This window comes from Cebidichthys violaceus, unplaced genomic scaffold (assembly GCF_023349555.1).
Source record: "Cebidichthys violaceus isolate CVI_PGR_0920_01 unplaced genomic scaffold, fCebVio1.0.p SCAF_13, whole genome shotgun sequence".
NCBI lineage: Eukaryota > Metazoa > Chordata > Actinopteri > Perciformes > Stichaeidae > Cebidichthys > Cebidichthys violaceus.
Window position 1 is genome coordinate 4,520,156 of NW_027176296.1, and position 16,021 is coordinate 4,536,176.

The following is a 16,021-nucleotide window of genomic DNA, read 5'->3' on the forward strand; positions in this document are numbered from 1 at the left end:
AAAATGGAGCAAGGAATAAAAGTAAATTATCTAAGTACATTATATGACATGTAATAGCAAATATAAAATCGGCTGAAAAATATGGGTTTAAATTGAGCAGTTGAAAGGACATTCCCTACTACTATTAAGCAATGACCCTTTTAGATATTGTTGCTGTGTCTGTCAAGAAGTCCAATTTATTATTGACCTGCAGCCAACAATTATAACGGTGGGAGATTTACATTCAAAGTTATCAGAAACTTCTAAAACAATGGGTCTTCAATTTCCCCCAAAAAGTAAACTGAAGCAGACCTCATTTCTAGATGAGTGTGAATTCTGTCGGTTGAAGTGATATCATCAGCTGCAGCTAACTAGTGTCAGCTAATACTGACTTTGAAACTCCTAGGTCCAGTTTCTTAAAACTCTGTGTAGCTTCACAATTAAATAAAATGTAAGTATTTTCAGAATGCTATGCAGCTTTCAAAGATAATAATGCAATCAGTGAAATTGGCATACAACCTAAAAACAAAGTTACCCATCTTGCAACTTGTATTCAATTCCCTTATTATCATATCACCCGGATCAATCTCAGCTAAAACCGTGTGCACACCTGGTCTGAAGTATGTGTGAGGTGTGCACATTCACACCGCCCATTGTTTTTCCATTCCTTTATATTTAATAGTTTATGTGTGGGAAAAGAAGTACACATTTAAGAGCGTAGTTACACATCATTTAAACACACCTGGAGTTGGTTGAAAAAGCTGTCTCCAGCTAACTGTCAATGTTCACAAATGATTTGTATTAAACAATACAAAACTATACCTATAGCAGGTGGATGAAGGGAGACTGTGATGCGGTTGCTCTTCTTTTTTGGAGGGAGACAAACGACAACAGCTAGATATCGTAACACAATGACACTGATCCAGTGAGGCACCGCACTGTACTGGCTGGAGCTGAACTGGATATTAGTGATCAACACGGTCTCCAACAGGCTGGCCACCATCAGAGCGAGACTGATGGAGAAGAAAACGTCTGCAGGAAACAAAAAAAAAGGAATGGTTAAGAAATAAAGAGATATTTTTCATGCAAACTTTATTCATCAAGTATTGGCAACTGATTGACATTTACATTGTAGAACTGTAATCAGGGTAGAAGTAATCTCATTGGTTAAGCAACAATTAGGTTGGCAGAGCAGGAGAACCATCAGAGGACACTATATTATTTGGCTGACAATGGCATTTGGTCAAGAAGAACATAAACATATATATATATATATATATATATATATATATATATATATATATATATATATATATATATATATATATAAAACAAATAGCAGAACCTAAAGGTAAGGGCCATAATTGGATTTCTCTACTTATATCAGAAGTGTCACTCACTGATGAGAGGTGTTGTCTCCCCAGTGACAGGCAGCAGGTCGTTCATGATAAGCAGGAAGACGGTGTAGCCCAGAATGAGGGTCATCTTAAAGGAGGAACGGTCCACACTATCAGGAGGCAGCAGGAAGCTGAAGAGGTCCACTGTGATGAGGAAGCAGCTGGGGATCAGGAGGTTCACCACATAGAGGGTTGGCCTACGTCTCAGAATGATCTTGGGATGAGACACAGGTACAACGCCTGAACATTTTAGTGAGACTTTACAATATCGTCTTATTACCATTTTTAAATGAGACTGTAGCCAAAAATATTGACCTCCTCCCCCAGTCCACACATAACTTCTTCTATTATAATTTCTTAGGTCTTGGTGTCCCCTTAGATCTTTGGCATTCACCACAGATCCATCATAGGTCCCTCTTTGTTCTCTGTTTGCATGCTTTCACTATGGCAGGTTATCCACAAAACAACATCCTCTGCACTCACTTCTTAAAAGGCTTATTTGTATGATTAACAATGATATTAAATATATGAATATACATATATAATGTGAATACAGAGTAATATAAAATTGCAAAAATAGCTTACATAGTATTTGATCTCAGAGTAGCTTCCATCATCTATCTCCAGGGTAGTTTGAGCAGCTTTGATATCAAAAAGCTCCCACTCCCCCTCGGTCTGTATCACTTGTCTGGACTCCTCCAGGACCTCTGCAACTGTGGTGCTTTGAATCACTCTGATCTCTCCAGCTGGAATAAAATGTAAGGAAAGTTTTGGGTGCTTTTCAATATGCTACGATAACTTCTGCTTCCTTGCATTCTCGATTGATATGAAAATCGTTCTTTCTTCGCCATCAGGGAGGATCTTCCAATCCTGTAAATGCACCTCTAGGAGACAAGGGGGAAAAGAGAAGGCTTCTGGAGGAGCTGAGGTGATTCCTTTGTAGAAGTCCTTTCGGCACCCGCGACATAAAAGAGGTGAGACACACAGCTGATGTTGTAGCGGGTTTGACTCCACTGGATTCTTCGTCCTTAAGGACTGTTAACAGACTCTGGAGGCAACTGACCATAGCTTATTTTCATAGACTACAATGATACAGACTATAACACGCAATCTTGCAGAAGGTAAAGCTGGCGTTTTTCTCATTCACTGACATCCGAACATTGTTGTCACATTATGCCATGTTGTGAATTGAATTAATAGTAATTATATAAGTTGTCATGAACAAAGTTATACTCATCTGACAGAGACAGATACATTATACAGCAGTATAACAAAACAATGGACAGACGTCTCCTTAAAATGACAGCTCCCAAGTATGTCTCATTTTGTTCATGTTCCTTTCGCCTCGCCTCTCCTCTAATGCTAGCATCTCTATTGGGCAGGACAAAGAAGCGAGGAGAGGAGGCGAGGAAAGGAATCAAGAACACATATTAGCATATTGAAAAGCACCCTTCATGTTGTTGTTGTTGGTTTTACGCAGGCTTACCAAAGTGTAGATATGATCCAAAGGTCAGAGAGCAGTTTTGGATATCGAAGGGGAAAGTGTAGATTACTAATCGGCAGGAGCTGACCACTCGGATGGGCTTATCATCATATACATGACCTGTGTTGTATAAATAGACAAACGGAGTTTGGGGAGAGATGTCCTCGTCCATGCTGGGAAAAAATAAAATAGAAAAACTTTTTTAATTGCATGTACCTACTTTAAAAGTTAGGGTTCATGTTCCACTTAGCTGACTCTTTTCCCTGGTTTGTATAACTAATAAGTAATTAAACCACCAAATATTTAAAACTGGGCACAGCTCTTGTCTTTGCTGTTTGCAATACTTCTAAAGATGGTGGCAATATGATCAAAAGAGGCATAACAGTGTTGGGATCTGGCAAGAGCGTGTTTGTTATCAGCAAGTATGAGAAAAGAAGAAGGCAGGCGGCCTTCTCTTCCTCTAAAGCAGAGGTCTTCAACAGGGGGGTCCGCGACCCCTAGGGGGTCCGCGACCCCTAGGGGGTCCGCGAAATATTTGGTTGATTAGACAATTTAAAATCGTGGAGCTGATTGATAGGCTGAGGAATGTAACTTTGGAGGGACAAAAGGACTGTAAATCTGAGGAGAGATTCAGACCTCCTCCTGACCATGATGCAGATATGTCTCGTGGCCCGGACGGGGCCTCACTTTCATGAAATTGATATGTTTGTTTTGTTATTAATGGTGTACTTCAGTTTGTAATTGTTTAGCTTCTGTTTGTTATTAAATAACTTTTGATTTGATTTTAACAATTTAACAATTATTTTTTGGCCCTGCTCTGCTAACAAAAGACTCAGCAGTAGGAGACATGCGGCCTTCCCTGTGTCTGCGAGAGATTTGACACCCTAACAATACCGATAAAAAAAATTGTTTTTTTAAATTAAAAAACAACATTTACTTCACCCACGAATCGTTGTGCAATCATTTTTGCAAGATATTCCTGGCTAAAACACTGCAGCTCCTATCCAAGTGTATGGACATTGTTACGAGCGAAAATGGAATGTTTTGTAACTCGACCAAAAAACATGAATCAGTCCATTATTTTAATAGTTCAGTATTGTATGCAAGATAACAGGTATGTTTATGCATGGCAGTGGCACTAATAGGCCATCATTCATTTTTCGTTTCCACATTCATGTTTAAAATAGAAACGTCAATTTGAATAGCTTGTATGCATGATTATCATGCAATTGACAGACAATGTTGATATTGACATTGGTATCAGTTGACAAGATGTGTTTATAAATGGCAGTGGCACGGCCACCCTCACTGTACTCACTGTACCTTGCACATGTTTAAAATAAAAACATGAATATGTGAACCTGTGTATTATTTGTTATTATTATTGTGTATTATTTATTTAATACAAAACCAAATTTTATATAGTAGGGGGTCTCTGCTCCATTTCTCTATCAGTTTGGGGGTCCTTGGCCTGAAAAACGTTGAAGACTCCTGCTCTAAAGAATACGGGGATTCTGTGAATCTTTCTTCTGTAGGTTGAGGTTGGAGGAGTAAGGAGCAAGTTATCTGCTCCTCCTTCGGGATCCAAAAAAGTCTATTGTTTGACCAGCGAATGTAGAACTATTCCTAGGTTTTCTTAAAAGCAAACAATGTTGTTTTGCCCCCTTACATACAAATTGAATTGCGTGGGATGGCGTAGAGCTGTAAGTAGCTCTGATGTTTATTATTGATTGTGTGGTTCCTTTTGTATTCTAATGAATGAACAATTTTACAGACTACTGAGCATCCTTTTTACTTACAACTCTGCGATATGGATGTCTGGGATCCAAAGGTTTTCTCGAGGGACAGAAACTCTTCTAGTTCCACATTCCTTCTCATCCCAGCTCAGTCCCTCGATGTCCCATTCCTACATTAAACAAAACAACAATCATTTTAACTGTGTCACTACATACTTTACAAAGTTTGATTTAACGAATAAGTCTGGTGGTATTGTATATATTCTTTTGGTTGCAAATTCCTTGAAAAGACCACAAACAAAAATGTATGCATCCTACTAACAAATATTTTCTTTGTAGCCAAAGCCCAAAATAGCTTCCTCTCTGCGATAGAGAGCCAAAATTAAAACTTCCGGATTCTGTTACAGAGTTAATAACACAACATTGTGCCACTGTAGAACTATATTAGTCAATAACTAATAACAATTACTTCATTAGCAATCAGTTTTTTCCTTTTCTAAGGGTGGTGCCCCCCCAAAGAGTTAAATGTGAGTTAAAACCATTTTTTTTAAATTTTAAACATATTTATTCTGATAGCGTAGGTTTAAAGCAATCACTCTCCTTCCACTTTGTGCCAATTTATTTATCATCATTACATATTATATATTAATTAATGCATTTAGTCTGCAAATTTATGTTTTGTCTGTGCTCTGCAAACTTACCAGGACTTGCCATAAGAATGTTGTCAAAGACTGGGCTTTTTCATCCTAGGGATGAGACATATTTAAGATTATTAATAATGAATAAATTTCAGTTACAGTATACTTGGTTGAAAAAGTTATGCATGTGTATGTGCAAGCATGAATAGATGGGCAGCCCATGGACTCACCACTCCTAAAATTCCCACCACAGTCATAGCGATGGATACTTTCGTTATTGTTGAAAAGCTTTTTACAGGTCGCACTAGTTTTTTAGGAAATAGTTCCCTCTCAAGTGCACCAAACAAGGATTCAGGGGTTGGGCTGGTGCAGTTCAATGCTGAAACAAAACCTGAGTTCAAAAAGAGAAATAAGATTTCTCAATTAATGAGATAGACCAAAATGTTTTTTATTTGTATTTGCTCAAAAGCAGATATTTCTTTGTATGCTATACAGAATGGAGACTTCACGAACTGTTGCTACATGGTGCATACATTGATTTGTTTTCAAAACTTACATCCAAACATATGGTATGCCCACTTTAATATGGTCTCGTCAGAAAATGTTATCTACAATTATGGGTATTTATTTTATACTTTTTACTACTGTTTTCTCATCTTATCTCACAAGATGAGAGGTAATTTTAAATGAAATGTTTGATGAATAAATCTGTGTAATAAAATCTCTGCTTCCATTTCACTGATTTCATGTATTTTAATGTTCCATCTTTCATCTTTATTGTTTCAGTGGAAACTTAATATGCCAGGCTGAACACATGTGCCGTCCTCTTTGTTCACCCTTTCTTTTACATCTCCATGCTTTCACTGGTAACCCCGTCTTTAACGTCACATTGCAATGAATTGTGGGTAATTCTCTTGGGCAAAGTCTGCAGAAATGCGGATTTACAGAAAGGGTTCATAAAGGGCTCCAAATGTCTTAGAGAGAAACTCAAACACTCAATGATTTGGCAGTGTTTGACAGCCTTAAACCCTCACAGACTTTGCGGGAGTGCACCTCAAAGTCTGTGAGTCAGTGAGTGTGGAGATTGGGTCCAACTCACCCTGTCATTCCAGATCCAGCCACTCTCTCCTGGCCTGCAATAACCCTTTTCCTGTCATTTCCATCACCTGTCCTTCCCTACCCAAACTCACTTGCTTCTCATTTCCCTAATTAGCCTTGCAGTATATCTGGCTTATCTCCACCTATTCACTGTCAGATTGTCTAGTTTGCATCCTCCCTCGCTTTCCAGACTTCTTTTCTGCCTGCCCCGCATAAGTTAACCAGTCTCCACCGATTACCTGGTTTTGATCTTTGCCTGTTTTGGGACTCCAGTTAATAATAACTTTTATACTACACGGAATGTGTTCTATATACCAGGGGTTTTCAATTCAAATTGAATGTAGTCCAGTTAATTTCGTCATGCAAAGGTCCGGAACATCACAATAATGTCTAACTTGCGCTATGATTTATTCCCATATTGAAGTAGCCTAGCAGTTGTATCAACCTATGTATGTATTTGACAACTGACTGTCAAATCAAATAAATAAACTTCACTTGAATAATATCTCAACAATATTTATTGTCAGATTTCATATTGAACTGGATGAACTCTAATAATAAATAAATATTCTCTTATTTTAAGTAAAATAAGGGACAGACTAAAAAATACGTGACTCTTAATATAAAGTATTTAATTTTAGAAAAAAGAATTAATTTCATTCAGGTGTGAACCAAAAAGGCCACAATATTATATTATTCTCATCTTATAGGAGGCATTTTTGTGCAGGGACTATCTGTCGTTATTAAAACCACTTGTTTCAGCCCTATTCCTTTTTCTGTTAACATCATTGTTGGGCCTTTAATTAATAGTTTGAGTGGGTCAGGTGCTGATGTTTTATTTTAAGTGGAAAGAGTTGGACCACGACTGAAATCAGTTCGCTGAGGGCCCTTTTCTTTACAGCCTCTTAATCTTCTGCAACCTACAAACTTGTAGTTTTTCGGTCAATAAAGCGTTTGTTGTTTACGTAACTCACAGGGAAGGCTAAATGTTGCCACAGCGTGAACTCCGGATTTTCCAGTTTTGTTGTTTCTTAGTGGCCATGCAAATTAAATTTAAGTGCCTCTTCACTCTTCATGTCTCAGAATACTTACTATGGGAACTTAGTGGTTTATGGTTCATGGAAAGCTGTTTATTTTTTCTGCAACACATCTTACATTACATTACATTACAGTCATTTAGCAGATGCTTTTATCCAAAGCGACTTACAATAAGTGCATTCAACATTGGTAATCAAAAGAACTACTAGTCACCAGAAGTCATAAGTACATTTCCTTTTCCAAACAAGCATCTAAGAGCATGAAGCAGAGCATAACTCAGAGCCAAAGTACAGTGCAGAAACAAGAAAAACAGTTAGTGCTATAAGTAATACGAATACAATAAGTGCAACAAGCTAGTATGAATACAATAAGTGCTAAGTGGAAGGCTCAGGGTAGCACTACTGGGTTTTAGTCTTTCTGATAAGATTTTAGTTTGTGATTTTACTTACATTCCGAAAACTTGAAATTGTTTTCCACTGCTTTTCCACAAACGGCACAAGTTCATGATGACAGTATTTATGAATGTGCCACAGAACTGTTATACAACTCATATCCAGTCACACATACAATAGGTTTAAAATTCAAGGCGACAATCATCATACTATAAAACTCTACTATGTATTTTAGCCAAAATAATTTCTTCCTTACCATGAAGCAGTGAAAAAGCGATAAAGATGAGCTCGGCTGCCTTTACCTCTGTCATCTTGTTCATGTCAGCTCATTCTTGCTCTCAGTCAGCATAACTCATCTTTCCCGTTTGAATTATTTGCATGCATGTCTTGTTTGTCCAAGCAACTGTGTTGCTAAATTTAAGTAACTAACTAATCAAACAACAATGTCTGCTGTTCATGATATTGTTTAAACGTTCATTTCACTTGTTAAATCAGTTTAATTTGGAAGTGTGCGTGCAAGTATTGTAACCACACACCTCAGCATACAATGAAACTGAATAGTTAGTTTTTCTGCACTGATATCCACTCATTTATCTGACGTAATCAGATATAAATATAAAAAGACACACACCAGATGTCTGTATTATATTTGAATGTGACTTAAATACAATGAAGGACAAATAGAAGAACACCTCCAGGGTAGTTATTTTTACACATAAAATGGTTTGTTGAAACATGCAAATACTGGTTGCTTGACTACAAATGTTTAGCAAATTAAAATGAGTAGGGAAAGGTGGTTATAACTCAGTGTGCAAGTGGGATGTAATATATCACTTGCAACTAAAACATTTCAGCCAACCTCTATGCTAATATGAGAATGCACGTCAACAAATATGAAGACAGCTGAATAATGAGATTAGCATCTCACACGTCACACCTGCATCCCAGCAGGTGTGACGTGTGTTTCATGTAGATGTAAGGACAAGCTTGGGAAACACCCTCACTGGAGATGAAAACTAAAATCATACTTGGTTGTATATGCACATTAGAAGATCATCCAAAACTGAAGCTCTGTTCTGCAATTCCTTAATGCTTTTTGATGTAATCTTGGATTTCCAAGACCGATGTTAAAAACATCAACAGCTGCAGCGCTCCACAGACTACAAGTGTTGGTTGTTCAATTTCTACAATATGGCTTCAATTCACCACCTCACTATCAGCGTCTCCTTAATGTGCATATGCATGGGTCGATGTTTCTGAACAGGTGTGCCCATTCTCTTATCAAGTTAGTTTTTTTTTATAGATAAGTTTTGCATGAAAAGTGGTGTACGCCTGTTTCAAGCCCCATTTTATGCATATGCAACAGTTATAAATAAGACCCCAATACAGTACCAGTACAGTGAAGTCTTACTGGGTTTAAACACTTGCTGGAAGATCCAATGGAGGATACCGCAGTGGACACCGACAAATTGAGCAGAATGGAAATGATGTGGGTGCAGCAGACTGGCAGTTGATGAAATCATATGGCTAATAAACTACTTTTATAGTTGGAAGAAGTAATTTAAAGATAAAGTTACAGGTGGCTATATTTTCATAATTTCATATCTTCATATTTAATATATTAGCTAGGATACCTATAGAGCATCGATTAAAATTATGCTGATGATCAATATAATTGTGAGATCAAACATCAAGTCAACCTATTTACACATTATTGAAGATCCAGATACATATGATGGTGATAAAGCAGGCGGAGATGAAGACAATGTACAAGCCAAACAGCAGACGGTCAATGACTGTCCCGACCATTTGCCATTCCTGCGAGCTTTTGTTCCCTTGGAAGTGTTTGTCTATCTGGAGGCGGATGGCCGTGAGATCTCTGCTCAGCCTCCTCAGCTCAGCCAGGGTCGGGTCCAGAGGGGGTTTATCACCAGAAATGCCCTGCAGATCTCTTGAATTAATGATGCTGGTATTCATTGCTAGATATGTAAATAAAAAAATAAATATATATTAGTAAATATTTTTGAAGTAGTCTTCTTGGTTTATAATAGAGCTGCTGCATCAAGCACTGTTTTCATTTTATGGTTTTGTAGCTGGTGCACTTCCGTTCCACGTGTGCAAGTAGTAGACATAAAAAGCTGTTTGGGTCACAGGGGTACCGCATGGGGAACCAAATGTCTTGTACCGAGCAGTTCAATACCAGTACACATTTTGTTACAACCCATATATATATATATATATATATATATATATATATATATATATATATAGCAAGGTCCCAGACACTTTTTAAAAGTATTTATGTGATACAGGTTCATACTAAATTTTAAGTCAAACGTAGCGCTGGGGCTGCGTTGTTGAATATTGGTAGGGGGCGCCATCAAGACAATTTGAAACGGTCAAGCCAAAAGAAATATTTATTTCCTTTACTTATGACATCTGTGCAAAGTTCCAAGGCTTGTTCAGAATCCTAAGCCACAGAAAAATAAGCTTCTTTTTCATGGTGAATGATGTTAAACGTCACGGCAACAGCCACGGCAACAGCCACGGCAACTCACAATATTCATGATGAAGCATCGTCAATGTCTTTATACATCAAAGTATAAAACTTGTCATTTCCTTTGGCCAGTAGGTGGCGCTATGACTTTGTGAAAATGTTGCCATGGAAATTTGCTCAGGCCTGGAGCAGCATCATGCATGAGAAGTTTGGGGCACATTGAATAAAGTACCTTGGAGTTACAAGAACTTCCTGTTTCATGGCGAACGACGGGAAATGGGCGTGAAAAGGACGCCAAATAAAATCAAGGTAGTTCAATGGCAGTCCAAGAGACTTTTTTGTAGACCTCATTCTGTTGCATGTGTGTGTAAAATTTCAAGTTAATCGGACATACAGGATGAGGGGGCTAAATTCTAGAGGGTGCTAGCGAGCAATTTTCTCATGTTCGAGCATAGGACCCAAATATCAAAAATGTTCACCAGTCCTGATAGGCATGCCAACTTTGGTGAGTTTTCGGATATGATAAAGCCCCCCAAAAGGCGATTCATTGCAGAGAAAAATATTAATAATTCCTACAGTTTCACGCGGCCCGACGTTGTCGGTGCTTGGCCCCTAATAATGTTATTATACCTGTAGCGGGTTGGTGTAGGGAGACTGTGATGCGGTTGCTCTTCTTCTTCGGAGGGAGACAAACGACAACAGCTAGATATCGTAACACAATGACACTGATCCAGTGAGGCACCGCACTGTACTGGCTGGAGCTGAACTGGATATTAGTGATCAACACGGTCTCCAACAGGCTGGCCACCATCAGAGCGAGACTGATGGAGAAGAAAACGTCTGCAGGAAACAAAAAAAAAGGAATGGTTAAGAAATAAAGAGATATTTTTCATGCAAACAAGGATGGGCAACTGATTGACATTTAAAATGTCGAACTGCAAGTGAGGGTAAAAGTAATCTCAGCCAAGTTTGGCTGTTATTTAAATCTACTTATATCAGAGGTGTCACTCACTCATGAGAGGTGTTGTGTCCCCAGTGACAGGCAGCAGGTCGTTCATGATGAGCAGGAAGACGGTGTAGCCCAGAATGAGGGTCATCTTAAAGGAGGAACGGTCCACACTATCAGGAGGCAGCAGGAAGCTGAAGAGGTCCACTGTGATGAGGAAGCAGCTGGGGATCAGGAGGTTCACCACATAGAGGAGTGGCCTACGTCTCAGAATGATCTTGGGATGAGAAAGGATCAATCAATCAATGACTCAATCTTGGGCTGTTTAAATATATTTTTTTCCTGATCATTGAAAGGAAAAAAATACTGAAAAAATGCAGACATTGTTTAGATAGTTCAGATATTCTACACACAGTTTCTTTAAGGTATCGCAGCTGATTTAACTGTGATATTGAATACCGATATCATGTGAATACCAAATACAGAATAAAAGGAAATTGCAAAAATAGCTTACATAGTATTTGACCTCCGAGTAGCTTCCAACTTCTCTCTCCAGGGTAGTTTGAGCAGCTTCGATATCTATAAGCTCCCACTCCCCTTCGGTCTTGATCATTTTTCTGGACTCCTCCAGCATCTCTGCTGCTGTGGTGCTTTGAATCATTCTGATCTCTTCAGCTGGAATAAAATTTGAGGAAAGTTTGACCATATTAGATACTCGGTCTGTGTGAAGTGTCGTTTGTGGTACAAATGGGTATACCTAAATGGGTAAAGAGTTTCATTCTGAGTGCCAGCATCTTTTTTTCAATTGTTCCCGATGACGTCAGAGTGTATGAGGCTGCACTTGGAGTGCTTTTTTGCGCTGGGATGAAATGCCTCCCAGCACTCTGCAAGTGCTTTTCGGCCAAAAAAAAGATTTTGTTTTTGTTACTGTTTTTTACGCAGGCTTACCAAAGTGTAGATATGATCCAAAGGTCAGAGAGCAGTTTTGGATATCGAAGGGGAAAGTGTAGATTACTAATCGGCAGGAGCTGACCACTCGGATGGGCTTATCATCATATACATGACCTGTGTTGTATAAGTAGACATACGGAGTTTGGGGAGAGTTGTCCTCTTCCATGCTGGAAAAAAATAAATAGAATAAAAACAACTTTTATTGGACATACATACTTTAAAAGGATATGTTCTACACAGGACTCTTTTTCTTGGTTTCTGTAACTAATAATTGTTTAATCACTAAATATTTAAAACTGGGCACAGTTCTTGATTCAGCCCTGTTCTAAAATGGTGGCAAATAGATCAAAACTAGCATAAAAGATAAACCATAGTGTGGCCAAAACAGCACAACAGCTACAAAGCTGTACAAAAGTGCTATTAGTGGTGATTCCTTTTGTTTTTTAATGAATTAACAATTTTACAGACTACTTAACATCCTTTTTACTTACAACTCTGAGATGCCGACATCTGAGACCCAAAGGTTTTCTCGAGGGACAGAGACTCTTGTAGTTCCACATTCCTTCTCATCCCAGCTCAGTCCCTCGATGTCCCATTCCTACATTAAACAGAACAACACCTTTGAGATGTACAACTTACAAAATCCCACGGAAAGACTAAGACCAGCAATACACACATAGCCTACTACTAACAAATATTTTCAGTGTAATCAAAGTCTGAAACTTGTTCCCAAGCAGCAACCTCCAGTGCTGAGAAATGAAGCCAACACAGAAGTGCCAAAAACTGCAGTTCCTCAAATGGCCACCTGAGGCTGGATCCAAAAGCGAGTCAATCCCCATAGACTCCCATGTTAAAATGTCCAACTTTACAGCAGAAATAAACATGTTTACAGACTGGTACAAAAAACAGCTCTGGTCTCTGTAGCTCATTTTCCCATTCATGACAACTGTATGGGGATGAATTTTGATATAACTCACCTGTTTGAATTAAATTAAGGCTTAAAGTTAGGCATAATTGAGGGCGTTGCCACCTAAAACCCCTTAACTGACTCTTCTCCTTCCTACTCATGCTTTAGAGAAGCTTTCCCTTCTCTAATTACAAGTTTCATCAACCCCTTAATCCCCTTAAAGGGATGTAGCCTACCTGTCATTTCCTTACATTCAAAGGAAATGACAGGTAGGCTAAGGGATAAAGCTGTGAAGCATTCAAAGCTTCACAGCTTTATCCCTTAGCAGAGAAAAATGCGAGTTCCATTCCAAAATACACTTTTGTTTCTTCATGTTGAAAACATACAATACACAATCAAAGTAAGACATTGTAACATGTAACATTGTCAAGATTACATTTGACAATGTTACATGAGACTATTTACATTTCTGGAATATGGGACAAGGATAGTATTTTGGCCTCTTCAAATTTGTTTTAAAAAGATTGATGAATTTATTATTTAATTGAATATATTTATGTTTTGTCAGTGCTGTGAAAACTTACCAGGACTTGCCATAAGAATGTTGTCAAGGACTGGGCTTGTTCATTCTAGGGATGAGACATATTTATGATTATTGATAATGAATAAAATTCAGTTACAGTATACTTGGTTGAAAAAGTTATGCATGTGTATGTGCAAGCATGAATAGATAGCAGCTCATGTACTCACCACTCCTACAATTCCCAACACAGTCATATCAATGGATATGTTCAATGTATCTGAAAAGCTTTTTACAGGTCGCAGTAGCTTTCTAGAAAATAGTTCCTTCTCGAGTGCATCAAACAAGGATGCAGGAGTTGGGCTGGTGCAGTTCAATGCTGAAACAAAACCTGAGTTCAAAAAGAGAAATAAGGAATCTGAATTAACGAGAAAATAAAATGTATATATTTATTAAATTAATTAACACTTATATAATAAATTATTTAATAACAAATCCATTAACATGTCTTAAGTCACTATGAGAAGACAAACAAAACAACAAACCCAGAACAAACACACCAAAGTCACAATGAAACAGACCAAAATACAAAATCAAACTTCAGCCCAATAAACACAAACATGATGTTTGTCATCACAACATATATTAGCAGGCCTAGCAACCTAAATAAATGAGAAAACATTTAAGGAAATAATAATAATAAAAATAATAATAATAATAATAATAATAATAATAATAATAATAAATTGTATAAAAAAGGAAGGAAATGCTTGATCCTACTTCATAAATACAAATGCATTTCATTATACAACATTGCACAACATTGTCTGCCTCTCAGGGCAATTTCAAAAAGCAAATACTTTAAATTCTACATTTACTGTAATGTTTTTTTTAATTAAATAAAAACGTTCAGCTTTCAACTTCAATAACCCTTTTCTATCTTGAATAATGTTTTTATTTTCATCATTTCTATTTGCAATATATCCTTCCAGAATAAAGTGACGTTGAATAAACATTTTAAATTGATTGTTATTCTTTTATTTGTATTAACTGAAAGGCAGATCTTTATTTGTATGCTTCACAAAATGGGGAAAGATTACTTGAGATGTATAACAAAATGCTTCATATCAACTTCACGGTACATGCATTGATCCATTTTCAACACCATCAGCCTCACTTATGCCCACTTTAATGTGGTCTATATCCATATACTTGCAAACCAGTAACATGCAGTTGCACTTTGTGTTTAGTGCTTGTTGGTGAGTATTGGTATCCTAACACACTAAACTAATGCTAAACATGGTAAACTTCGTCATGCTAACATGGTGACATAAGCATTTCGCTCAAAGCACCATCGTATACAGCATTACAGAGCTGCTAGCATGGCTGTTCTTTCAGCGTTACTTTCTACAATAACTGCTTTCTGGTTTGTGAAAAAAGCTGTTTGTTTAATTTGTAATTGCCAATTTGTATAACACTTCCCACAGGCTTTTAGGATTTTGAGGTTTTGGTTTAATTGTATTTGCTAATCTAGAAGATGGTCAATATTTTTTCTTCCTTACCTTGAATCAGTGAAGAACAGATGAAAATAAACCAGGCTGTCTTTACCTCTGTCATCTTGTCTGTGTCAGCTCAACTACTTTCATTACATGTCCCATCAATTTAAAAGGACAATGTCAACAGTCTGAACAAAAGGTGTGTCTGGTTTCTCATTGGCTAAACTGAGTCGAGTCTCAACTCACACCTTTTTCTTCTAAATTACTTGTGGGCATGTCTTGTTTTTCAAAGTAAATATAACCAAAGCAGGACGTCTGCTGATAATGATGTTTTGAAATTGATCATCAGGAGTTGGTTTAACTTGTCTCCCCTTGTGTCTAAATGCTGCATATTTCAAAGAAGTACAGGACGTCATCTGCTTTTAGCCTTAGGAATAAATAAATAAGAGAACTTTGTGAATACATGACCAGTGTTGTTCCAGTTCCTAGAAACTTCCAGGGTAGAGGGATTATAGTGAAATGATTTGTTGGAACATGCAAATATCCCCTTTGGTCTGTATTACTTTCCTGGACTTCTCCAGATACTGTGCAGATGTCATTTCTTTTTTTGTGAATGCATAATTACTGCAAAAAAGTAATTAAATTTATAAGCGACAATTGAGAATTTTCAGCATATACACCTACCATACTTGTAATGAAACTGAATGTGAGGTGCACTTGCAGTTCTGAGATCAGATTTAATGTTTTTGCTACTGTTTTTTACGCGGCCTTACCAAAGTGCAGATATGATCCAAAGGTCAGGGAGCAGTTTTGGATATCGAAGGGGATATTTTAGATTACTAATCGGCAGGAGCTGACAGTTCAAATCGGCTTATCATTATATACATGACCTGTGCTGTATAAGTAGACATAGGGAGTTTTGTGAGATTTGTCCTCGTCCATG

At 37.6% G+C, this 16,021-nt stretch overlaps 2 protein-coding genes across 2 annotated transcripts; both read right to left on the reverse strand.

Moving 5' to 3' along the window:
- Positions 1-571: 571 nt before the first annotated feature.
- LOC137870592 (5-hydroxytryptamine receptor 3C-like) lies at positions 572-8,072 on the reverse strand. The gene is made up of 9 exons (XM_068707997.1): positions 8,018-8,072; positions 5,464-5,624; positions 5,297-5,341; positions 4,659-4,765; positions 2,863-3,032; positions 1,962-2,122; positions 1,380-1,590; positions 802-1,011; positions 572-594 (listed from the first exon to the last, which is right to left on the reverse strand). Exons 1-9 carry the CDS (start codon positions 8,070-8,072, stop codon positions 572-574), a joined length of 1,143 nt encoding a protein of 380 aa, XP_068564098.1.
- Positions 8,073-9,465: 1,393 nt separating this feature from the next.
- Positions 9,466-15,199, reverse strand: LOC137870123 (5-hydroxytryptamine receptor 3A-like). The gene is made up of 9 exons (XM_068707129.1): positions 15,145-15,199; positions 13,813-13,973; positions 13,647-13,691; positions 12,647-12,753; positions 12,153-12,322; positions 11,719-11,879; positions 11,271-11,481; positions 10,889-11,098; positions 9,466-9,740 (listed from the first exon to the last, which is right to left on the reverse strand). The coding sequence occupies exons 1-9, from the start codon at positions 15,197-15,199 to the stop codon at positions 9,466-9,468; spliced, it is 1,395 nt and encodes a 464-aa protein (XP_068563230.1).
- Between the last annotated feature and the right edge of the window lie 822 nt (positions 15,200-16,021).

What these genes read in the sequence shown, in the direction of transcription:
- LOC137870592 (XM_068707997.1), bottom strand. Translation starts at nt 8,072, where the DNA reads ATGACAGAGGTAAAGGCAGCCGAGCTCATCTTTATCGCTTTTTCACTG. An exon ending in TGGTGGGAATTTTAGGAGTG is followed by an intron (nt 5,342 to 5,463) that starts GTGAGTCCATGG and finishes TCTCATCCCTAG; the next exon opens with GATGAAAAAGCCCAGTCTTT. An exon ending in TGGATCATATCTACACTTTG is followed by an intron (nt 2,123 to 2,862) that starts GTAAGCCTGCGT and finishes ATTTTATTCCAG; the next exon opens with CTGGAGAGATCAGAGTGATT.
- LOC137870123 (XM_068707129.1), bottom strand. Translation starts at nt 15,199, where the DNA reads ATGACAGAGGTAAAGACAGCCTGGTTTATTTTCATCTGTTCTTCACTG. An exon ending in TGGATCATATCTACACTTTG is followed by an intron (nt 11,880 to 12,152) that starts GTAAGCCTGCGT and finishes ATTTTATTCCAG; the next exon opens with CTGAAGAGATCAGAATGATT. An exon ending in CCTACACCAACCCGCTACAG is followed by an intron (nt 9,741 to 10,888) that starts GTATAATAACAT and finishes TTACATATCTAG; the next exon opens with CAATGAATACCAGCATCATT.